Raw genomic sequence first — 26974 nt, forward strand, 5'->3', positions numbered from 1 at the left:
GTAGACCGCTATGGTCCTAGGTTCGAATCCTGCCTCGGGCATGGATGTGTGTGATGTCCTTAGGTTAGTTAGGTTGGGACTTATGACCACAGCAGTTGAGTCCCATAGTGCTCAGAGCCATTTGAACCATTTGAACCCCCTTGTATATCTTGGTTTCGGCTCAAGGAGGCAGCACTGATCAGGAGCGGACACGTTCCTTGCGTGACTCCTCCCCAACCCCCCCCCCCCCCGCCACCCCTAACAAACAGCAAAAAGGGAGTGGCCAGCTATATTGAAATGGCAAATTTCTTTCGGAAGTTTGTTCCCAATTTCATCCAGTTGGCGGCGGCCTTGAATAACTTGCGCAAGAAAGGTGAGCCCTTCCTTTGGGGGAGTCATCAAACTTCCTCTGCCGGCCGTGGTGGCCGAGCGGTTCTAGGCGCTACAGTCTGGAACAGCGCGACCGCTACGGTCGCAGGTTCGAATCCTGCCTCGGGCATGCATGTGTGTGATGTCCTTAGGTTAGTTAGGTTTAAGTAGTTCTAAGTTCTAGGGGACTGATGACCACAGCAGTTAAGTCCCATGGTGCTCAGAGCCATTTGAACCATTTTTGAAACTTCCTCTGAGGCAATTAAAGCCACCTTTAGCAACCCTCCTTTGTTAGTTATCCCGGATTTCGGCAAGCTGTTTATAGCCCAGACCGGTGCATCCAGTTCTGGGGTAGTGGCGGTACTGCTCCAACTACATCAGTTGCAGTGGCATGCCATCGCCTACACATCGCGCTGCTTACCTCCCGCTGAATTAAAATATTCAGTGTATGAGTGGTATGCTTTACCAGTTTTCTTCGCCTTGGAGGAATTTTAATTCTACCTAGAGCATAGGGGAATTTGTGCTCTAGACTGATAATCAGGCGTTGAGTTGGGTATCGGCCCGCCCCAGAAAAACGGGTAGGATTGCTTGTTAGGCAGTCCGCATTACAGCGTTGCCGGCCGGGGTGGCCGAGCGGTTCTAGGCGCTACAGTCTGGAACCGCGCGACCGCTACGGTCGCTGGTGCGAATCCTGCCTCGGGCATGGATGTGTGTGATGTTCTGAGGTTAGTTAGGTTTAAGTAGTTCTAAGTTCAAGGGGACTGATGACCTCAGATGTTAAGTCCCATAGTGCTCAGAGCCATTTGAAGCCATTATCGCGTTTCGTTTCAAGGTTCATCGCATCAGGGGTCCACAAAACAGGGGGGAGGGAGGGGTGGGGTGGGATGTGGGGAGGGGTGGGAGCGGATCGTTATATTTTGGTGGTGGTCGGGTTTTCACCTTATAGCTGGTTAATTCCCAGCCATGGGGTCACTAGTGGCCAATCTGCACAACATATTACCAGTATATTTGCTGTCTTTGGACCATTGAGCACCCTGGTAAGTGATAAAGCTCCGGCATTTACATCTATGGACTTCTTGAGATTTGTATCGATCATGGTGTGAGGCATGGCTGCATCGATAATATTTCATTCTAGGTTCCAGAAATGCTGGGAACTTTCTGTCGAGTGGTTAAATCTTGTTTTTAATACTGCTCAGCAAGAGATAATCAAAGTCACTCCGGCCTCATTAATCCTGGTCTATCCGATTAAATTTTCCGTGAGTAATCTTTGGACTATTGTCGAGTGAGTCACCTTCCAGACCATCCAATATAACTGGGAGAGAGCGTGGCGCAATATATAGCTCGCTTATAGGCGTCAGACGCGTAGATACAATTGTGGGAGGCGCGAGTACAAGGGGAAAGTCAGAGACCGTGTGTTTGTGAGTAGGTTTAACGTCGGAGCCAAGGCTTGAACAACACTTTCTAATAATCTGGCACACCGTTTTACAGGCCCATGAAAAATTTTTAGAGCCCAGAGTCCAGTTAATATCTTGATCCATAATGAATTGACAGGAAGATCTCTAGAGACACATTTTAGTCATATATTAATATGGAGCTGGTATCTGTACAGTTTCCACTGGTGATCTTGCAGCTCTTGAAGAATGAAATTACAATGAAATCAGACCTTTAGCTGCTTACAGGCGTTGATAAATATCAAAGGGGATAGTTGAAAAGTGTGTGCCCCGTCCGGGACTCGAACCTGGGACCTCCTACTTACAGACGCTCTATCCGACTGAGCCACCGAGGACACAGAGAATAGTGCGACTGCAGGGAGCATACAGGTCCGCCCCTGGTAGCTGAGTGGTCAGCGCGACGGAATGTCATCCCTAACGGCCTGGATTCGATTCCCGGCTGGGTCGGAGATTTTCTCCGCTCAGGGACTGGGTGTTGTGTTGTCCTTATCATCATCCTTTCATCCCCATCGACACGCAAGTCGTGGAAATAGCGTCAACCCGAAAGACTTACGCCAGGCAAACGGTCTACCCGACGGGAGGCCCTAGCCACACGGCATTTCCATTTCAACGCCCGTAAGCAGCTAAAGGTCTTATTTCATTGTAATTTCATTCTTCGAGAGCTGCAAGATCAGCAGTGGTATCTGTACAGATACCAGCTTCATGCAGATAAGGCTTACCGGCCAATGATCTTCTTCAGTGCGGATGCACACAGATTTGCCCGAACTCTTATGGGAATCGGTAGATTGACTGCCGCGAGTTATGAGTATGGTGGGCAGGGGCACTACGTCCCTGCAGTCACACTATTTTCTGTCGGGGCACGCATTTTTCAACTGTCGCCGTTGATATTTATCAACGCCTGTAAGCAGCTGAAGGTCTGATTTCATTGTAATATCGCATTTTCGTCAGATTAAGGAGGGTAGCTAGCCCCATCTTTACCTTCTGGCCTTGGTGCCAAACTGCAGGGGGGCGGAGGATTAGCCATGTGGGCTCAGCCTTCTATGAATTTCGCCCCTCGTTGACGATCTTTGTCCGGATAACTTTGAAGGAAAACTGGTGGAGCAGTCAGTGGGCACAAAAGCTGCTAAGCTGGAAGGTTTTGGGGAGTGAATCTGTGGTGTGGAGAGCGAGTTGGCCGCGGGCGCGAGAGGTTTGGAGTTCTGGATGGTACACGAGAGAACGAATTGACTTCTGTGAAGGCGCTGAGCATGGTTTTGAGTGCCCGTTATCGCCTGCCCTGCGAACTGGTTTCCGTGAGTGGGCATGATATTTTGGAAAACACACCAGCGACTTGGAGTTTATTTGGCCAGTTCGATGCTAGTGAAGGTGGCCCAGTCTCTTGCAGGCTTAAGGATTGGAAGGATGGTGGCCGTCCTGGCCAAGTTAAGCAACTTCTGTGTATGTGCTTACGTCTCGCTCTTCACTCCCTCTCCCGCTGTGGTTTATGGACCCAACACTCATAAATAATAGAAGTTGTTAAACGTCATTTGTTTAAAATCTGATGAGTGAATTATGGCTAACTCTAGCTGCTTATTCAGTGGCCGTTAATTATTTTTTAATTCTCTATTTTGCTGTCTGCTGAATGACCGTGGGTTCAAAATTAATGGTAGCTGTTTATAGGTCTTTTCCTTAAAATACGATCAGTGAATTTTGGCTAAATGTAGCTGCTTAATCAGTGTCTGTTAATTGTATTTAAAATTCGGCATTTTTCTGTCTACTAAATTACAGTGGGTTCTTAATTAATAGCATCTGTTAAAAATCTGTTTGTACTGTGTTTTATCCGGAATAAAGTGAAAATTTGTTCCCTGACATCAGCTAGCTGACGGTAAGTCATTTATATTATTCTATGGCTTTAACAATGACACTAATGTCATAGACATGAAGAATAAAATTAAAATCATCTGAAATATTTAATGATTTTTATTGATAAGTGGATCTAAAGGTGCAGATCTAAATGTGCAGACACCTAGCAAAGTTTGATTTTACTGGTGGACTTCAAAATTTTCCCCGTCACCTTTGTGGGAAGCATTATAAGACGGAGTGCGAGACCCACGTAGTACTATATAGCGAAATATACACGCAGTCGCCGGCCAGAGTGGCCGAGCGGTTCTAGGCGCTGCAGTCTGGAACCGCGCGACTGCTACGGTCGCAGGTTAGCATCCAGCCTTGGGCATGGATGTGTGTGATGTCCTTAGGTTAGTTAGGTTTAAGTAGTTCTAAGTTCTAGGGGACTGATGACCTCAGATGTTAAGTCCCATAGTGCTCAGAGCCATTTGAACCATTCTCAGTCCTCATAATTGTCGAGTCTCTGTATGGAGTGAAAATATGTTGCTGTGTTCTTTTATAGCTCTCGATTTCTTTGTGTTTGTCAATGTGGCTATCAGTCTATTATTTCTGGCGTCTGAAATTTTTCATTGTTTTATAATAAATACTTATTTTCCGACTAAAAATGATGAGTGTAAATTACACTGGTGAGTCAAAACATTGTGACCACCTCCTTAACAGCGTGTTTGTCTGGCTTTGGAACGAAATACATAACTGATTCTGCGTATCGGAGATCCGACAGTTTGTGGGTAGGTTTGTGAATGTATGTACCATTAGGTCTTGTAATTCGCGTAAATAACGGGCCACTGGTTTGCGTACGCGGTGATGGCGCCCGGTAGCGACCCACATAGGTTCCATAAGAAAGCAGCAAACGAATTTGGTCGTCTGCTGCATTCCTCAAACCACTGTAGCAGGTTCTGGCTCCGATATATGGACAATTATACTGCTGAACGTTGTCGGGGAAGACATAAAGCTTGAATGGATGCAGCTGGTTTGCAGCTGTCAGCATGTCTTCGATTACTACCACAGGTCCCCTGCAAGTGCAGGAGAATGTCTCCCATAGCATAATACTGCTCCCACTAGCCGGAGTCCGTGGCGGGCTGCACGTTCACCTCGATGACGGCGTTTGTGGAGACGACCAGCGACCTAATGTAGCAAAAATGTTATTCACCCGAAGACACGTTTTCATTGATCGACGGTCGAATCCCGATGATCCCCCACCCACGCCAATCGTAATTGTCGATGTTGTCGGGTAAGTATGTGAACAGGTTGGCGTGTTGTGCTGCGAGGCTCCATGTTCAACAATGTACGATGAACGGTGTGTTCCGAAACACTTGTTCTCTTTCGGCAGGGATACCACAGATCACCATCTGTCCTACTTTACAGAGCAGACAAATCTCCGAAGCCGACGTTCTGTGCAGAGTTTTGGATGTCCAGCCATTTAGCGCTTAGTGGTAGTTTCACCGTCTTCCTAACCCTTTCCGTTTATGCTCACAGCAGTAGCACGTGAACATTCGACCATCTTCGCCGTTTTCGAGATACTCGTTCACAGGCTGTGCGCAATAATAATGTATCCTTTGTCAACGTCGAATATCTCAACGGATTTCCCCATTTGCAGCCCATATCGTCGCTGGGGTGATCCCTCGTCCATGTCTGCTCCGCTTATATACTTCTGTTACGTGTCACGTGCCCGCAACACCACCAATAGGCTATGGTCGTAATGTTTTGACTTAACAGTGTACATCAGTATGTGAAATGATTCATCCTACGCCCAACCGGCATTGCAAATATATCACAATAAAGTTTTTGAAACCTGAAAATCTACATTTTAAAGTTTTTGAGGATCGCACAGATTTGAATTCTTTTGTGGGAAATTATTCTATAGATATATTATTTAAAACTTACCTCTCGTGGTTTAAAAAATTCTTTTTCCACTTTCGGCAAACTGAGATAATATTTCTTATTTTGCAACATAGTCTCGTCTGCGGGACTGAAGAGCAGATAGGTAGCAACTGCCTCGCATGCTTTCCTCATATCACCAACTAGAAACAAGATCAAACATTAAAATTCACTCTTAATTTCCACATATCACCAACTAGAAACAAGATCAAACATTAAAATTCACTCTTAAGAAAGGAGATAAAACTACCTATAAAATACGTAATTAGAGAAATTCTGAACTGATACATGGGAAACTCATAACTTCTTACTCTGTACAGAAGTGTCGTTCCTTTTAACGTTTGTATATTTTCATTTTTAACTGTACGTGAAATTTATGTTCTTAAAGTGGTTCAGAGTATTGTGTTGTTAACAGAGAAATCTGCTCTTGTTAAGCAGCAAATTTACAAAATTATAACGAAACACATTTTTGCAACATTTCTAATAAAACTTATAATCTCATGCATAAATATAGAGTGCCGGCCGCAGAGCCCGAGCGGTTCTAGGTGCTACAGTCTGGAGCCGCCCGACCGCTATGGTCGCAGGTTCAAAACCCGCCTCGGGCATGGATGCGTGTGATGTCCTTAGGTTAGTTAGGTTTAAATAGTTCCAAGTTCTAGGGGACTGATGACCTCAGAAGTTAAGTCCCATAGTGCTCAGAGCCATTTGAAGCCATAAATATAGAGGACAAAATCAGCCATATTGAAGCTAATAGATTATAGGCGGGTGCATTATCATGATGCAGATGCCAATTTTTGCTGTCCAGTACTTATCACTGTCTCATTATCAAGTTCTTGTATTGTGATACGATGTTCGCGTAAGAACCACGAATATGTTGTTATTGTGGTCTTCAGTCCACAGACTGGTTTGAAGCAGATCTCCGTGCTATTCTATCCTGTGCAAGCTTCTTCATCTCCCAGTACCTACTGCAACCTACATCCTTCTGAACCTGCTTAGTGTTTTCATCTCTTGGTCTCCCTCTACGATTTTTACCCTCCACGCTGCCCTCCAATACTAAATTGGTGATCCCTTGATGCCTCAGAATATGTCCTACCAAGCGATCCCTTCTTCTAGTCAAGTTGTGCCACAAATGGCTCTTTTCCCCAATTCTATTCAGTACCTCCTCATTAGTTGTGTGATCTACCCATCTAATCTTCAGCATTCTTCTGTAGCACCACATTTCGAAAGCTTCTATTCTCTTCTTGTCTAAACTATTTATCATCCACGTTTCACTTCCATACATGGCAAAACTCCATACAAATACTTTCAGAAACGACTTCCTGATACTTAAATCTATACTCGATGTTAATAAATGTCTCTTCTTCAGAAACGCTTTCCTTGCCATTGCCAGTCTACATTTTATATCCTCTCTACTTCGACCATCATCAGTTGTTTTGCTCCCCAAACAGCAAAACTCGTTTACTATTTTAAGCGTCTCATTTCCTAATCTAATTACCTCAGCATCACCCGATTTAATTCGTCTACATTCCATTATCCATGAATATAAGAACAGGGATATTAGGGCTCGTGCGGAGGCACACGGACGGACGTTGCCCTCGCTCTGTTTGCGAGTGGAACAGGAAAGGCAGTGACTAGTAGTGGTGCAGGATATCCTCAGACATGCACCATACGGTGGCTTGCGGAGTATGTACGTGGTGGTGGTGGTGGTTAGTGTTTAACGTCCCGTCGACAACGAGGTCATTAGAGAGGGAGCGCAAGCTCGGGTTAGGGAAGGATTGGGAAGGAAATCGGCCGTGCCCTTTCAAAGGAACCATCTCGGCATTTGCCTGAAACGATTTAGGGAAATCACGGAAAACCTAAATCAGGATGGCCGGAGACGGTATTGAACCGTCGTCCTCCCGAATGCGAGTCCAGTGTGCTAACCACTGCAAAGTATGTACGTAGATGTAGATGATGTAGATGTAGATCTATATCTAGACGTGGACAGTGTCATGTTGGATTGTTGTGGGCTCGACTGAACGCGGTTCGCTGTCCACTGATATGTGACCATTTTTGCCGGCCTGTGTGGCCGAGCGGTTCGAGGCGCTACAGTCTGGAACCGCGCGACCGCTACGGTCGTAGGTTCGAATCCTGCCTCGGGCATGGATGTGTGTGATGTCCTTAGGTTAGTTAGGTTTAAGTAGTTCTAAGTTCTAGGGGACTGATGACCTCAGCAGTTAAGTCCCATAGTACTCAGAGCCATGTGAACCATTTTTTGTGGCCAGTTTTATCCGTGAGTTGCTCATGGCATCGTCCCTGAAGGGCTGTTGAGTCTTGCGAATGGTTTCCTCTTGGATATCACTCCACCATTTGTGTCATCGTTTTACAACTTACTGGAATACGAAGAGCGCTCGCCACACGTCCTCACATGTAGAACGATTGCCAGCGACTGCCACTTTCTGCTGGCGGAATAAAATTCACGATTGCACATGAATGTTCCCCAGCGTACCTCCATTGAAGTAAGTCTCCCACGCTTCGTTGAGTTATGAGGGAAAGAATACAGTTCAGTGCGTTTTGAACACATCTCGTATTTCATTTTCAATGTGTTTTAGTATCTTAAAATAGTTTCCCTAATAACCTAACCACAGATAACATGTACAATGTATGTAGTGCACCATAAATGGATTAAATCTGTCAATAAAGAGAGCGATAACTTCATATAACATCTAAAAACAGTAACGATCTTGTTGTAGCTGCAGGCAGTAAAAATTAATACAATATAGAAATAGAACTTAATAAAAATCCAGAAGTTGGGTGCCTGGGTCAGAATAAAAAAAAAAAAATCGTGCAATAAGATTGAATATATGTGCAATATAGTCAAATGACAGTTGCGGAAAAACTGAAAGTGAAGATCAAATTAAATATAGGATATGCGATGGCTGTTCTCAGACAGTGTCTTAACAACCGTAAGTAACCCACCGATAACCGAGCGCATTTTTCCGTAAATATTATACGAAGCCGCTTAAAACTCTTTTATACGAACAGTGACAAAGAGGAGTCAATAATGACCCAGTAGAAAACATATCGTACATGTTTCTTCATCGTGACTGTTACAAGTTACGATCATATAGTCTCAACTGTAGACACAGAAAAGGGCAGTTTATATTCAGTGGTAGTATAATGGAAAACTGAAATTTCTCTAAAACAGAGACCGCTTACAGGGGATCTACATCAAGTTGGATTCACTAGGTTACAAAGAACATAAATAATATCACAAACTTTCTGCAAAGTCTACACTGACAAAAACGTGAAGAAAGACATATAACATCTCGAGATGGATGACCTACACAGATAAAGAAGGTTTTCAGTGTACATGTAAAATGAAACTAATAATCATTCCTACAGAGCCATAACTTGCAGGAATGGGAAATAATGAAATGAACATCCACATAAAACGGTGTAGGGCAACCTTCCGCATCCAGACAGTCTGAGTAGGATTACTATGTATGCTAGATTTCAGGTATACCTGACGATGGGGCTGAGACTCCGAAACCGTGGTAGTGTATAGCGACTTCTGTCATACAAGACTTCGATCAATATGGAATTTTACAACTTTGGTGAACTTGTTTACCATGAACTTGTTGCAGAACAGTTGTCAATGTTCCAAAAATAAAAATTTATGCTATTTAGTATGTATGATCTGGACCATTTTTCGTCATCTACGTCTGCATCATGGGTGACATCATCACTCTTATCAGTGACGTCATCGCTCTTACTGGAGATATTACCCTTATCAGTAGTAAGCCACTCCCCTCCTACCTCCCCTCCCCTCTTATTATCTGCAGCCAGTCATAGCAGAGTATTAAAACGGAACAACCAACGAAACATCCAAGATAGCCGGAAAAGCCCAATTGTGTTAGTGACAAATTAAAAACCATGTCTTTCTCCTCCTATCTCCAACCAATCACGCTGCAGCACTCCTTATGTCCACCAAATCATAACGCAGGCTTAAAAATGCAAAATCCAAGATGACAGAAATAGCTCAATTATGGTAATGGAAAGCTAAAACTTCCCTTTCCCCATCTCCTCGCTGGATTAGCCGAGCGGTCTGGGGCGCTGCAATCAGGGACTGTGCAGCTGATCCTGGCGGAGGTTCGAGTCCTCCCTCGGGCATGAGTGTGTGTGTTTGTCCTTAGGATAATTTAGGTTAAGTAGTGTGTAAGCTTAGGGACTGATGACCTTAGCAGTTAAGTCCCATAAGATTTCACACACATTTTTCCCCATCCTGCCGCCATTTCCAGCCAATCATAGCACAGTGTTAAAAATTCAAGTTATTGGAAATGATTAACTCTGCTTCATAGCCTATCCCTTCCTCTCTGTGTCCAACCAGTCAGAATGTATTAAAGTGACGCGTAAAAATGGCATCAGATTACATTATTTCCGACGTGCACATCGAGTCATGCCCCATCCCCCACCTTATCTAGAGCATAAAGAATAGGGCTGCATTAAAAATTCCAGGACAGTAGAACTAACCCTATTTTCTTAGTGGGGAATTTAAAACACTCTCCCACTTCACTACTCGTCATCCCCAGCCTATTACAACGCATTTTTAAAAGTCCAATATGGTGGAAATAGTCAGTTGTGTTAGTGTTAAATCTGAAACCCCAAGGAGCGAGAGTGTGATATGAAACTGATGGTTAGAAAGGTGTCAAATTACACTATTTCTGACATACGCATCAAGTATGCCCCTTCCCTCCAGCCCTCTTATATCCAGTCAACAAAAATATCAAATGGTTCAAATGGCTCTGAGTACTATGGGACTTAACTGCAGTGGTCATCACTCCCCTAGAATTTAGAACTACTTAAACCTAGCTAACCTAAGGACAAGTCACACATCCATGCCCGAGCGGTCGCACGGTTCCAGACTGAAGCGCCTAGAACCGCTCGGCCACTCTGGCCGGCTAACAAAAATATCCAAGAAGATGGAAACAGACCAACAGTGCTTTATACCTTACCCTCCTCCTCTTTACAACCAATCAGATTGTGGAATTGGAAAATGGTGTCGGATATGGAGGAAATGATTATGTAACGTCAACTTGAAAGTCAAAGATATGCTTTATTTACTTAAAAAGGTGCACAAAAACGGCATAGTATTCCAGCTCCGGCTCCTCTTCTCCAATCAGAGGCTAGTATTAAAATGATAAAGCCAATTACAGTATAGCTCTGTCTGAAATATCGGAATTATTTATAAAAAAACATCCCACACCTCTGTCTCCTCTCTCCTCCAATCAGAGCCTAGTATTAAAAATGGAAGAGCCCATAAAAAAGTGGTCCCATATGAGCTGTGCTGAAGAGTATCCTGAATTACATACAAAAAAAATATGTCACATACCTTCCTTTCCTCCAGTCAAATTCTACTATTATTGTTATCTGAAATAATTTTCAAAAATATGTCATATTAACTGAACTGCAAAAAAACTGACGAACTGTTTTCATTTCTGACTTCCAAGAAAGCGTTAACGCACTAACTCACACTCAGATCGGTAAATTTCATTTGAAGCTTTATAGCATTCCCTACGGAATATAGAAATGAGTATATAAAACATTATCCGTAAATAATTTAAAAGATCAACATATGCTTATAAAATATAAATAATGAATTAGGAATTAGGAATACGCAGTTGCAAAAAATGAATTTTATCTTAAATATCATCTTGTAAATCCTACAAATGCGAAACAAAATCAACTGCTGTTTTGTATCTCAGCTACTTAATGTTACCAATAGATGGTTCCACTGTTAAAAAGCGTCAAATGTTCGATCACTGTACCATGAGTTGCTCTCCTTGTCACCAACAGGTAACAACACTGGTAAAAGCGTTCGAAGTTCGACCTATGGAGCACACTTGGTTTACATCACAGAAGAACCCTTAAATTAATTGTTTCCCATATCTATGATACTTGTCAAATGTCGCAACATTCTAAAATATCAGCATTTTTGATACAAAAAGTATAATATTTATGTTGATTATCACTATGTTCGCATCAAGTTGTTTCCTACACACATCCGCCTATAAATCACAATGGAGAACTCTAACGCATGCGTCACAGGGAGGAGAAAGTGAAGATAATGTATTACTAGAAAAATATGATCGATAGCAATTTGTTGCAAATGTTGGGACCTAGTTGAGGTTAAGCACAAAACGTTGAAGGGCTCAAATTAATTACTTTATCTCATCTCTGATGCTTGTCAAACGCCACAATATTCTGAAATTCGTCAGTACTGCAGGAAAATGTAATGTTTACATTGTAACACTATCTAAATGCATAAAGTGTATTCCAGCTGACAACGTGTGCTGTCATCACCTAACGCTCTTTTCATCATAAATTTAGAATAGTAGAAGGAAACTGCATCACAAGAAGAAGTGCAGTCGATGGCACTTATTACACAAACTACTGCTGCATTCGGAACTATGGCTCGCTAAAAACTGGTAGAAGTACCACGACACGCACAACATGATTTTTAGTGAAAGAAGGAAGGAAGAATATATTCGATTTTAGGAAGGAAAAGTTGTTTTATTACGCCGTATTACTTAATTGCAGAACGACATGCACTGATGCATTGTTTATACACACATCATGAGAGACAGTTTAAGATGGTAACAGTGAGAGATGTAAAATTTCTAAAGACAATGACTGATCTGGTATCACCAAAGTAAATGAAATTATTTATCATTTATGGCACTCTGTATGTCCTCTCTCACACTTTTCACTACATTATTACTGTCTATATTACTTATTAAAATAGTTATATGATGTATGTTGGCAATGCTGATAAAAACTATTAGGCTAAGCAGCACTCGTAATACATACATAAGTGATATTATATCTAAGTCTGCCAGTACAGAAAAAAACAACTTTATTTTAACAATAATGATTTGTTTTCGAAATTAAGAATTTTAAAAAAGTTTGACAGTCTATTTTATATGTCAAAACTGTTCATTGACACTAAATTCAATTCGACAAATATGCTCTTACCGTCCCTAAAACAAGATTCTGCCATTCTGTACACGAGGAAAAGGGTAGGTGTCCACTTAAACGTAAACAGCGGTCTGTCCGTGGCAAGAGTAGCACTTCCATCTCTTCCTGCAAACAAGTTTTACCCAGGCGGGTACTGTGAAATGCCCTTGCAGTCACCTGTTGTTCAGATGACGAAGGACTTGCTGCTTTCGGGTTATCAGCTGTTACAGCTTCTTGAGGATTTGCAGGAAGTTCAATGCATCTTTCATTGTAATTAACATGTCTTTATTCTGACATTCAGTCCCTACAAAATCTTTACACTTAACAAAAAATGCACGCAAACACTTAAGAAACGACTGAGCACGTTGAATCCATGGACCGTCCGATTCCTCTCAACGTTTCAACCCTTCACAACAATGGAAACACACGATTTGATCTTGGCCACCAACATAAACGGAAGTCAGCTTCATTGAGTTTGTCTGGAAGCAGCTTAATAGCTAATGAAGAATAACTGAAAGACAATAGTCTCGCCTCATACACAGATGGGAAAAAAATCGAAACACGGAGGTCGAGTTGTGCGACATAAACGAAAGTTGGCAGGCGCGTTTCTACATGTGAAAATGATGTCTATTCAAACTTCGAGCCCGTCGCATAAGAGTGGCGCTGCTATGATGATGCAAATCAAATTTGCTTTATATACACGCTGTAACGGTCGTAAGCGTTAGTGACCTTTGAGACTGGGCATGATGAGCTGACGTTAGACAAGAATGCCTTTAAGGCGACAAAGTCACCATTGTAATCAACTCGCCGAGTTTGAACGATGTCGTGTAACAGGGCTACAAGAAGCTGGATGTAGCTCCTGTGATAATGCAGAAAGACTTCGCAGAATTGTAGCCACTGTACACTATAGCTGCCATTTACGATGGTGAGCACAGCGATCTTCTGTATTTAAGAAGTGTAGTATCGCTTCATCATGTTAGTTGTTTGGACGTCAAGTCGGTAACAGCGTTAGAACAGTTCACAGCCAGTTGCCTCGTGTTATTGATTCCACAGCGTTAAAGTAAGTCCCATTTCGTATCACATAGTTGTTTATGAACGATTTTAAATACGAGGGCTATCCACAATGTACATTACGTTTTGGAATTAAAAATAAATAAAGTATTGGAAATTTTTTTTATTATATACAGATGAAAGCCACACTTCAATACTACTTTTCTACATAGATGCCATTTAAATTAAGGCACTTATCGTAGCGATGGACGAGCTTGGAAATTCCTTCGTCGTAAAATTCGGCCGCCAGCGCCTTCAACCACGTGGTTACCTCTTCTTGAAGCTGTGCGTCGTCATCAAAACGCTGCATAGCCAACCACTTCTTCATTGCTGGGAATAAGTGGAAGTCGCTCGGTGCCAGATCGGGACTGTACGGCGGATGAGGAAACAACTCCCACTTAAAAGATTCGAGAACTTCACGAGTGGCATTTGCCGTGTGGGCCCGGGCGTTGTCGTGAATCAGCAAGATCTTTGAGCCCAACTTTCCCCTGCGCTTGTTTTGTATTGCTCTTCTGAGGTTGTGCAGAGTTTGGCAATACCTTTGAGAGTTTATTGTAGCGCCTCCTTCCAGGAAATCCACAAAAATCGTATTTCTACCGGGTTACTGATTAACCACGTGGTTGAAGGCGCAGGCGGCCGAATTTTACGACGAAGGAGTTTCCAAGCTCGTACATCGCTACAATAAGAGCCTTAATTTAAATGGCAACTATGTAGAAAAGTAGTATTGAAGTGTGGCTTTCATCTGTATATAATAAAAAAAATTTCCAATACTTTATTTATTTTTAATTCCAAAACGTAATGTACTTTGTGAATAGCTCTCGTATATAGAGTAATAACGGTCAACCTGTAAACTAACCTACTCATTAGTATGCAGGGGAGTGGCAGCCACACAAAGGGGGAATGGTGGCCACCCATGGAAATGGTGGCCACCCATGGAAATGGTGGCCACCCATGGAAATGGTGGACCACCTTGGGGGAGGGTAGCCAACCAAAAGGAAATGGTCGCCATCTAGGGTAACGGGGCCACCTAGTAGGGGATAGTGGGGGAATGGTGGCCACACAAAGGAGAATGGTGAGCACGCTATAAAATGATCATCATTGTCTTTAAAGGATCAGTTTTCTTCAAATTTGAGGTTGGTAGAATACAATAGTTTTTTGGTGGGCAGAGCTTTTGTAGTACCTCGTTTTAACGCTAGGAGCGCATAGCGCGAACATTCCAGAGTCAGTAAATCGAATGCCCTCGCTAAAGAAGGCCAGGACTACTTTCGGCATAGGTTACAGTCACGTGTTTTGTGTGATTGCGTTTTCGCAGTGACCGCGACAATAGCGTGAGGTGGTGAAAAAGTGGAACAGAAACTCTTGAAATGTTAAAAACGGTGTACAAGGACGATGCTAGAGTGAAAGTTCAAGTGTTTGAATGGTTTTCCCGTATCAAAAATTCTGAAATGTCCGTTGTTGACAAACGTCGTTCTGGTCGTCCTTCCATGGCCCAAACACATGAAAAAGTTGAAATCATGGACGAAGATCGACAACGGAAATTGTGGAGCTGCCGAGAGTGACATGGAGTTCATTGCAGCGAATTATGACAGAAGATTTGGGAATGAGAAGGTGGCTGCCAAATTCGTCCCACGACTGCTGACTGATGAACAAAAACAAGGTCACATGGAAGCATGCTGTGATTTGAAAGAAGAGTCCCGAAATGATCCAAACTTTTTTCGAATATTATCAGAGGTTACTTACTACCCTTTGAGCTATTCTTACGATACTCAATCCAAGCAGCACCCAAGACAGTGGAAGACTTCAAATTCACCTCGTCCCAAGAAAGTTCGTCAGGTGAAATCGAACATTAAAACAATGTAGAGTTGGTTTTTCGATGTGAGAAGAGTCGCCCATTCAGAATTGTTCCCCGGGGGCAGACAGTTAACCATGTTTTATACTTGGAACTTTGAAAAAATTGAACATCAGTGCGCGGCGAAAGCGGCCTGATGTGTGACAGTCATGTGACTGGTTTTTCCATCATGACAATGCCCCTGATCACACCGCTCTGTCTGTACGACAATTTCTGACCAGAAATTGTATAACGTCCGTTCCTCACACCACATACTCGTCCGACCTTGCCCTGCGCGATTTTTTTTTGTTTCCTAGAACGAAAAGAGACATGAAAGGAAAGCGGTTTGCTGATGTTGCTAGGGTGGAAAAAAAATAAGACGAAGACACTGTCAAGCATCACTAAAGATGAATTTAAACAGTGTTTTGAAAAATGGAATAAAATATTAGACAAGTGTACTATTGCAAGTGGGGAGCACTTTGTAAGGGATTGAAGATTTGTGCTTAAAACGTGAATAAATAAGTTTTTTTCTGGAACCCCCTCGTGTAGAAATGAGACAGACAAATTAACTGGATTGCAGCAGATTTGAAAATGGCAATACACGCTGTTGCTGAAGGGTTATCGAATAGAAATACTGCTGAAAATTTTAATATACCTCATAGCACACTGCGAATCAAATTAAGCAGTGGAAATGAATCAGACTCGAGATTAGGAAGGAAATGTGCGCACCATATTAACACACCTGACGTTACAGTATGTTTAAGGAAACAATTTCCCATCCGACTCATTGAGCAATAATATAAAATAACAATGTTTATCATTATAGTTTCTTATTGCCACTTAACAGAGATATTATTCTACATTTTAATCATAATCCATCCGTGCTCAGTACTGGATATCAAAAATCGCGTCAAATTTCGGCAGAAGAGATGAATATGTGGTTCAAGAAGCCCATACTTCACTTCCAGTGAACCCTGCCTCTCAGAGACTGTGACAAATATTCCAAAAGACGAAAGGCGAAGACACTGAAAACATTGTATTTATAAAGGCAGAACTTAGAGAAGAATAAGACGTGATGGTGATTACAAGGAGGGAAATGATAATGATTACAATGAGAGATGTAAAGAAGAAGAAGAAGAAGAAGAAGAAGAAGAAGAGTTCGCGATTGGAAGACGATCTATACTAATAATAAAACTGTAAAACTGTCGTGTCGGTCTGTTTGAACAGACTAATCTCGAAGACTACATGGCCAATGTTTATGATGTTTTCACAGGTAACTTGAGAAACTCTTGGGGTAACGTGTAGGTTTTATTTCATCAAAACCGAATCACGGAGAAAAAGATATCGTAATTTAATTTTCACCTAAACTCGTAATATCTGTGTGTTTGTTTGAATACGCTAATCTCGAAAACTACTGGACGAATTTACATGGGTTTCTCATAGATCACTTAAGCGTAGGTTGGCGCAACAGACAGGCCTTAATTTATCAAAATCGGAACATGACGGAAAAGTTATCTTAAGTTTTCTCTAAACATGTCTGTTCAGCTTAGTAGTGAAAACGTTTCATCATCGCGGCATAGTACACCAGAGAACCAATAGATGGCGCTATTAGTTTTTTAACTCAGTGACACAAGTATTTGCAGAAGTTTACATCAGTAGCAGTATTAAGTGCCACGATCTTATCTTTACGAATGCAAACTAACAGAAAACTTACTTGGCTAGGCTATATGGTTTTACTAATTTTCGCTTTGTGTATTAATAACTTACGACATTGATTTGCTAGTTTCGATAGGTTTTATTTATAATAATTGCTAGGAAAAACAAATTTATTAAGTTTGGTTTGTGGCTAGATGCTTCTCATTACATTTTCATTTCGTTTTATTTGAAAAAAATGCCTAGAAAACTGTCGAATCTTTCTGACTGCACTAGTATGGCTGAAAGACTGAGGACTATGTAGTCTCAAGGATCCAATGAAGATCATGAGGCGAGTCTTGCTGTGACTTGAAAACATCAGGCTTTGACTCGCTCTTTATAAACTCCTTCTGCAGGCGAGGCGTGACGCATTATCTGCCTCCTCGGAACTCTTCACTCACAGAGGATTAAAGTTAGTTCTCTCCAATGTAACATCAGAGAAGCAGAAAATATTTTGAAGGTAAGTGGTTCAGGCGAGTGAAAATTTGCACCCTGAATCCCGCTTATTCCTAGCAGTTTACAATTTCCCTTTAAATGTGTACTGTTCCCAGTAAGTTTCTGAAATGCCATGATCATAAACAAAGCACAAGGCCAGACAGTGTGTGTTGCGGGTGTGGATCTTAGTGTTAGTTGCTTTTCGCACAGCCATCTCTAAGTGGATCACTCCCGCGCTAGTGAAGCAAATAAGCTCTTTGTTCTTGTCTCCAGTCATACTACTTCAGACATTGTATACAAAGAAGCTTTGTAAGTAAAAAAGATAAGTTGCACATCTACGAAAACTAGAGCACAGCTGCAAATAAATACTATAATGATCTCGATGTCGACTGGACGTTAAATCCAGTCTTCCTACAAATAAATACCCGGGCAACGCCGGGTTTCTCATCTAGTTTCCAATAAATCATTAGTAGATATCAACCGGAATAAACAGGTAGCGCAATTAGTATTGCAATTTTTACCATAAAATGTTGAGAGCTTTTGACAACAGTCACCTGTGTAAGATTAGTTTCCAATAGAGATGGAAGTGCTACTCTTCCCCTGCAGACACACTGCTGTATGCACTAAACATGCGTTTTTCCTCTCCTCAGCGGTTCTAGGCGCTTCAGTCTGGAACCGCGCGACCGCTACAGTCGCAGGTTCGAATCCTGCCTCGGGCATGGATGTGTGTGATGTCCTTAGGTTAGTTAGGTTTAAGTAGTTCTAAGTTCTAGGGGACTCATGACCTCAGATGTTAAGTCCCATAGTGCTCAGAGCCATTTGAACCATTTTTTTTCCCTCCTCACGTACAGTGTGTCAGACTCCTGTTTTAGCTACAGTTTTGTCGTAATAAATTCAGTATCATCAAACAGTTTGTACATACAGAATCGATTGTTAATACACAATTTTGTGAAGTCTAAAAATTAAATCACTATTGTAAAAACAATATCCTCCTTTTTTTTGTACTAGCAGATGTAGGTATAACACACTTGAGTAACTTACAAGTGCTGCTTAACCTATGGTTTTTGTCAGTAATGCCAATTCGCATGCTGCAAGTATCTGAATAAGTAATACAGATAATTTAGATGCGGTATTAAGTGTGAGAAATCGCACATATAATATCATAAATGATAAATAATTTTATTTATTTTGGAGGTGTCAGCCCTGTCATTGTCAGTGGAGATGTTACATCTCTCACTGTCATCATTTTTCATCGTCTCTTGTGCGTGTGTGTATAAACAATGCATATGGTTTTGTAGTTAAGTGACATGTCGTAATCAAATACCTTATTCCCTTCCAAACTCGAACACATTCTTCCTTCGTTCTTTCCTTCCCTAAAAATTGTGTTGTGCGTGTGGTACTTCTTTTATGACTGCAGGGTTTTAGCAAGTCATAGTACCGAATGCAGTAGCTGTTTGTGTAATACTTGTCATGGATTGTATTTTTTCTTCTGATGCATTATATTTGCTCCCCTGCTAAATTGCCGTTAAAGAAATAAGACTGTGATGATAGTACACTTTATCAGATAGAAAACACTTCACGTATTTAGATACCACTGCTACGTCAACATTACATTGTCTTGCATTACTCATAAATTTTAGCTGTACGATGTTGTGGCATTTGACAAACAGCATAGACGAAATAACGTAATTTGAGCCTTACAACGTTTTGTATGTAACCCCAACAAGGTCCCAACGTTTGCATTAACTGCTATCGATTATATTTTTCTAGTGGTACATTAGGTTCTCTCTCTCTTCCCCTGACTCATACATTAGAGTTCAGAATCACGCTGTATAGACGGATGTGTGTGGAAAACAGTCATCATAAACATCACATTTTCTGCACTTAACATGTATCCTGCAGAAATTTTAGAATATTGTGACATTTGAGAAGTACCATAGATGTAATGTAAACAAAGTGTGATCAATAGCTCGAACTTTCAATGTTTTTATCAGTGTAGACAACTGGCTGGATGCACCTCGTGGTACAGAAATCAAAAGACAGTGCGTGTTCCTGTATATTGGACCCCTTTTTGGACCAAGGTAAGTGATTTTAGGACTTTATGTAGATTATTCTTATTCCTAGTATCGATACTATGTTTGAGCTATTGGTTGGAAATAGATATGTATTACTTGCAACAAATTTCCTTAAGGAATAAATAAACTGAGAAGCAGTGGTTAAAATACAAATTTCCTTGAACAGGTTTCTACATGATGTTCTTGAATTTACACCACAAATGCTTCTTATCACTCGCTTTTGCACCTTCAAAACTTTTGCTCGGTTTGATGAGTTGCCCCACAATATGATCCTATATGACATAATGAAATGAAAGTAAGGTAAGTATGCAATTTTTTAATATTTATATCTCCTACATCTGACATCATCCTCACTCCAAATACAGACTTGTTTAGGCACTTAAGCAATTCTGTGGTATGCCCTTCCCTACTGAGGTTATTATCGAGTTGTAATCCCAGAAATTTAATGGCAGTGAATTAGCTTTAAATCACTTACTAATGTCAGTAAAAATGTGATTAGCAGCTATTTCTAAATCTGTACTTGACTTGCTACTTATTGCAATGTTTATATCATCTGCAATCAAAGCAAACTTAGCATCTGGCAATGTAACAGATGAGAGGTCCACTCCCAAACGGCGTGCGGGAAAAACGAACACTTAAATCTTTCCGCGCGAGCTCTTATTTTATTATGACGATAATTCCTCCTCATTTAGGTGGGCGCCAACAAAATATTTTCGCATTCGGAGGAGAAAGGAGGTGATTTAAATTTACTGAGAAGATCCTACAGCAGCGAAAAACGCCTTTGTTTCAATAATTGCCAGCCTAATTCGGCGTATTATCTCCGTGGCACTCTCCCCCATGTCTCGGAATAACGCAAAACCAGCTGCCCTTCTTTGAACTGATTTGATGTCCTGCGTCAATCCTATCTGATGCGGATCCCAGACGGCGCATTAATACTCCAGAAGAGGACGGACAAGCGTAGTGTAGGCAGTCTCTTCAGTGGACCGGTTGCGTTTTCTAAGTGCTCTTCCCACAAGTCGCCGTCTATGGTTCGCTTTACCCACAACATTCTCTACGTAATCGTTCCAGTTATGTTATTCGTAATAATAATCCTTCGGTATTTATTTGAATTCACAGCCTTTAGGTGTGTGTGATTTACCTTGCAACCGAAATTTAGCGGACTCCGTTTCGCACTCATGTAGATCACCTCACACTTCTCATTATTTTGAGTCAGTTGCCACTTTTCGCAACATACAGATACCTTTCTAAATCATTTTGCAATTATTTCTGATCATATGAAGACTTTACAAGAGGTAAATGACAGCATCATCTGCAAACAATCAGCTGCTCAGGTTGCCTCGTAAATCGTTTATGTAGCTCACGAACAACAGAAAGCCTAGAACACTTCGTTGGAGAACGCCAGATATCACTTCCGTTTCACTCGACGACTTTCCGTCAGTTACTACGAACTGTGACCTTTCTGACAAGAGATCCTGAATCCAGTCGCTCAACTGAGACGATAGTCTGTAGGCACGCACTGTGTTTAGAAGTAACTTTTGAGGAACAGTGTCAAAAACCTACTGGAAATCTATAAATATGGAATCTATTTTATATCTTCTAACGATAGCACTCACTAATTTAGTGAATACAGACCTAGTTGTGTTTCACATGAATGATATTTTCTGAATCTGAGTTGGCTATTTGTCCACAAATCGTTTCGTCGAGGTAATTCATAAAGTGCGAGCACAGAATACGTTCCACAGCAAATCGACGTTAATTTAGCTGATTACTCCTATTTCGTTTCTTGAGTATTTGTGTCCTTTTCAACTTTCCACTCTTTAGATACGGATTTTTCTCCGAGCGAACGGTTGAAAATGATTGCGAAGTATGGAGTTATTGTGTCAGCGTACTCTGACGGAATCCTAATTGGTGTAAAATCTGGACAGGGGTAATTGCCTTTATGAAGTGATTTAAGCTGCTTCGCTACAATGAGGATGTCTGCCTCTAAGTTACTCATGCTGGTAGCTGTTCTTGATTCAAATTCTGGAATATTTGCTTCGTCTTCTACGGGGAAGTAATTTCAGAAAACCGTGTTTAGTAACTCTGGTTTAGCGCACTCTCAGTGGTAACATTACCATTGCTACCATGCAGCTAAGGTGCTGATTGAGTCTTGCTGTTGGTGTACTTTACGTACGTCCAGAATATTTTTGGATTTTCTGCCACATTTCGAGACAGAGTTTCGTTGTGGACACTAGTAAAGCATCTCTCACTGAAGACCGCTAAATTTCGAGCTTCTCCAAAACTTCGCCAATCTTTCTTTTAAATTTGGCATGCTTTTTCCGTTGCTTCTGCAACAGTGTTCTGACCTGTTTTGTGTGCCCTCGGGGATCAAATCCATCTCTTATTAATTTATTTGGTATATACCTCTCAACTGATGTCGATACTACTTCTTTGAATATCAACCAAATTTGTCTGTGCTTACGTACTCAGACTGGAAGGAGTTGAGGCTGTCTCGTAGATATGCGTCAAGCGAATTTGTATCAGTTTTTTTAAATAGATATATTTTACATTTATTCTTGGTGAATTTGGATCTTAGGATATTCATTTTTACTGCAACGACCTTGGTGTCACCAATACAACTATCCATTATGCTTCTCCCTATTTGCTCAGGATTACTTGTTACCAAAAGTCCAAGTATGTTTTCGTAATCATTTACAATTCGAACAGGCTCCTGAACTAATTGTTCAAAATAATTTTCTGATAAAGCGTTCAGTACAATTTCGGACGACGTTTCGTACCTACCACTGACTTTAGACATGTATTTTCGCCGACATGTCGAGGGTAAATTGAAGTCGCCGCCAACTGTAATTGTATGAGTGTGGTATCTACACTACTGGCCATTAAAATTGCTACACCAAGAACAAATGCAGATGATAAACGGGTTTTCATTGGACAAATATACTAGAACTGACATGTGATTACATTTGCACGCAATATGGGTGCATAGATCCTGAGAAATCAGTACCCACAACAACCACCTCAGGCCGCAATAACGCCCTTTATACGCCTGGGCATTGAGTCAAACAGCTTGGTTTGGCGTGTACAGGTACAGCTGCCCTTGCAGCTTCAACACGATACCACAGTTCATCAAGAGTAGTGACTGGCGTAGTGTGACGAGCCAGTTGCTCGGCCACCATTGAGCAGACATTTTCAATTGGTGAGAGATCTGGAGAATGTGCTAGCCGGGGTGGCAGTTGAACATTTTCTGTATCCAGAAAGACCCGTACAGGACCTGCAACATGTGGTTGTGCATTATCCTGCTGAAATCTAGGGTTTTGCAGGGATCGAATGAAGGGTAGAGCTACGGGTCGTAACACATCTGAAATGTAACGTCCACTGTTCAAAGTGCCGTCAATGCAAACAAGAGGTGACCGAGACGTGTAACCGATGGCACCCCATACCATCACGTCGGGTGATAACGCCAGTATGGCGATGACGAATACACGCTTCCAATGTGCGTTCACCGCGACGTCGCCGAACACGGATGCGACCATCATGATGCTGTAAACAGACCCTGGATTCATCCGAAAAAATGACGTTTTGCCATTCGTGCACCCAGGTTCGTCGCTGAGTGCACCATTACAGGCGCCCCTGTCTGTGATAAGCACATATGGGTAACCGCAGTCATGGTATCCGAGCTGATAGTCCATGCTGCTGCAAACGTCGTCGAACTGTTCGTGCACATGGTTGTTGTCTTGCAAACGTCCCTATCGATTGACTTAGGGATCGAGTCATGGCTGCACGATCTGTTACAGCCATGCGAATAAGATGCCTGTCATCCCAACTGCTAGTGATACGAGGTCGTTGGGCTCCAGCACGGCGTTCCGTATTACCCTGCTGAACCCATCGATTCTATATTCTGCTAACAGTCATTGGATGTCAACCAATGCGAGCAGCAATGTCGCCCCTTACACGAGGCATCACAACAACGGTTCACCAGGCAACGCCGGTCAACTGCTGTTTGTGTATGAGAAATCGGTTGGAAACTTTCCTCATGTCAGCACGTTGTATGGGTCGCCTCCGGCCCCAGCCTTGTGTGAATTCTCTGAAAAGCTAACCATTTGCATATCACAGCATCTTCTTCCTGTCGGTTAAATTTCGCGTCTGTAGCACGTCATCTTCGTGGTGTAGCAATTTTAATGGCGGGTGTATTTGTAACGAGACTCAAATTTTCTTTGAACTGATCAGGAATTGTACCATCATAGTCGGTGGGACAGTGAAAGGAACCAGTTATAAATATACTCCAGTTATCAAGTATAACTCTACCCATACTAACAAACAGGAACTATCTGCTTCAATTTCACTACAAGGTTAGCTACATCTGATAGCAATAAACACCAAAAACTGTATTTAATCTGTTATTTCTGAAAGCAGTTAGGTCGTCTCTAACAATTTCCTGTGGCTTTAGCCAGCTTTACGTGCCTATAAAGATTGGAGGAAGATTGGAGGATCAGGCTCTTTATTAGCGCTTAGAGTTTTGGTTCTTTCCCAACACATCTACAACAATTTAAAACAACAATAACGAGTGTTTCCAGGTATACCCTTGTCCTGTGCTTGGCATCAACCCGTCTAGACTGACAAACTTTCCGTAGTATCCCGAGACCCTCTAACCTAAAAAGAATACAGAGTCCCTTCCCTACAGCCCCTGCTACCACTGTAGCTGCTTCCTGTGGGTAATTGATCCTTCATCTTTTAAGTGGAATCCGAAAACCCACAGCCCTATGGCGCAAGTCGAGAAATCTGCAACTTATACATTCGCAGAACCATCTGAGCCTCTGATTCATACCCTTCACTCGGCTCTGTACCAAAGTTCCACACTCGGACCTGTCGACGCTGCTACAGATGGTGAGTTCAGCCTTCATCTCGCAAGCAAGACTGTCACTCTTTACCACTTCAGTTAACCACTTGAAACCAGAGAGAATCTCTTCCAATTCAAAGCCACACACAGCGCTAGCACTGACGAGCCCCCACCTACAGTTGGCTGGACCCTTCGCTCTTGATGGAATCCAGAAGCACCTGTTTCATATCTAGAATGACTCCTCTAGGAGTCACGGGGTGCACGTTGGATGCCAACTTGGCAGCCATATCACTAAGGGCCCGATTACGCGCCAAACGTAGGATCTCCCAACTACCAGCAATCCCACCATCTGCGACTCTGCAAGACTCGCAGGCCGAGAGACTTCCCCTGAAATAGGGCAACTGATTGCATCTCGCTCAGGATGTCTATCAGACACAGCCAGCGTTTGAAACCTCATCGTTAGATGAACTGGTGAGGCCCTCCGATCGGCGCCCACAAAATCTTTTGCTTTCTGCCACACCTTGGAACGACCTCCCATTTGACCACAGGTGAGGGCTCAACCTCAGTGCAGGCGGTAGCTGGGACAGCCACAATATTGGACCAATTGGGGGACAGATGGGATGTGTGAGATGACCCTCAGATCACAATGTGTGGTCCCCTACAGTGATATCAATTGGTAACAACGTCGAACTGCGTGACTGAACCCAGCATTGCCTGGAACCGGAAACAAAGGGTCACCAACTCGGGTCACATCTGAATACAGCAATCACAGTTCCTAACCATACTAAAAACGGCGGAAATATACTCTAGGCAGTTGCTAAATGCGGAACTGTGACTGATAAATACGAAATTTAGGAGGTTAAACTAAAGAACGCAGACGAAATTCGCAATAAGTAGCTTCTTAAGAGACATTGTTGCAACTCACAAACAAAACAGAGTACTTAACGGTGTGCTTCGATGTGCTGCTGCAGTATCGAATGCTACACATAATAAAAGTTCCTAGTTATTGGCAGATGTGATGAACTACAACTGTTTAACTTTCTTGCGACACTTGCATGCAGTGGACTATGTTGGGAAGAAAGAAAGGAAGAAGATTAGAGTTAATTGGCCGTACGCAGTGAGATCATTAGAAAAAAAGCAGAAGCCCACGTTGGAAAGAATGGGAGAGTAAGGAAAGATAACAGCATTTGCCTTAACTAATATAAGTAAATCATGGATAATCTAATCAGGGTGTCCTGATGGGGGTTGAGCCTCTGTGTGTTGGCTTCATAAGACATCATTAATGTAGAGGGGCACTGTGGGTTCTGAGCTAGATCACTGATGTCAGCACCAGCATTCCTGGAACTAATGATATCAGCATCAGCTTATTTCCTGGAATTGGTGATGTCAGGATCTCGCCCTCCAGCAATGACATTGATCCCAGAATTCCATCCCCTTCCCTCTTCTCCCTATGGCCACCGGCATTATGCGGAGGAGCCCTGGGGCACCAATGGCGTACAAGCTCGGACCCACATCCTTCGAGCAAATTTAATTTTTATAGTTGGGTTGCACAAGCGCTATCATTTCTCTGCTGTCTTTATATCCATCTATGCCTGATCTGTTCAACCAATGAGGCACCAGCATTGACGACGGTTTAATCCCGCGTCCGACCATCCTGATTTAGGTTTTCTGTGATTTCCCTAAATCGCTCCAGGCAAATGCTGGGATGGTTCCTCTGAAATGGCACGGCCGACTTCCTTCCCCGTCCTTCCCTAATCCAATGAGACCGATGACCTCGCTGTTTGGTCTCTTCCCCCAAACAACCCAACCCCCCAACCAACACCAGCATTGAACAAACAACTGCACTTTTTGTAAAGATATATCAGAGAAATATGCTGACATCTTTCTGCATCAAGAATGGAAAGACATGATAATGGAGGAGCATATAACTGTAGACAGGTGGAACATTGCCCAACAATAATGACTATGTAGCAGAATGGAATACCGTGCATTGCCTGATTGGGACCGCCAACAGAATGTGTTGCGTTTGCTAGAATTGCATACTTTTTTAAAAATTCATATCCAGTCATGCACTATGCAAGAACTAGTTGTGAGCTGTGCTGAAAATACCTATAAGTGAGAATTTCATCCGTTTCTGTTTTATTTTCAACCTCATCAACACAAACACACTTGGAATAATCACAACATACACAATGACGTTACACCAGTGTAAAATTTTATGCTGGATGGGTAATTCCAGAATGAGATTTTCACTCTGCAGCGGAGTGTGCGCTGATATGAAACTTCCTGGCAGATTAAAACTGTGTGCCGGATCGAGACTCGAACTCAGGACCTTTGCCTTTCGCAGGCAAGTGCTCTACCAACAAAGGCAAAGGTCCCAAGTTAGAGTCCCGGTCCGGCACACAGTTTCAATCTGCCAGGAGGTTTGGCTGGGTAATATTTTACACTGGCAAAGACACCACAACTACAACATGCGTACATGGCGCATAGGTCGCGATGT

At 42.3% G+C, this 26974-nt stretch overlaps 1 protein-coding gene across 1 annotated transcript in view; it reads right to left on the minus strand.

The window, feature by feature from the left end:
• The window catches only part of LOC124721836 (endoplasmic reticulum protein SC65-like), a 452431-nt gene that overhangs the window by 112439 nt on the left and 313018 nt on the right, over positions 1–26974 (minus strand). The window contains exon 5 of the mRNA XM_047246962.1: positions 5568–5704. Coding sequence (XP_047102918.1) covers positions 5568–5704 — 137 coding nt within the window. The remainder of the gene's footprint in view (positions 1–5567; positions 5705–26974) is intronic.

Source organism: Schistocerca piceifrons, chromosome X (genome assembly GCF_021461385.2).
Source record: "Schistocerca piceifrons isolate TAMUIC-IGC-003096 chromosome X, iqSchPice1.1, whole genome shotgun sequence".
In the NCBI taxonomy this organism is placed as follows: domain Eukaryota; kingdom Metazoa; phylum Arthropoda; class Insecta; order Orthoptera; family Acrididae; genus Schistocerca; species Schistocerca piceifrons.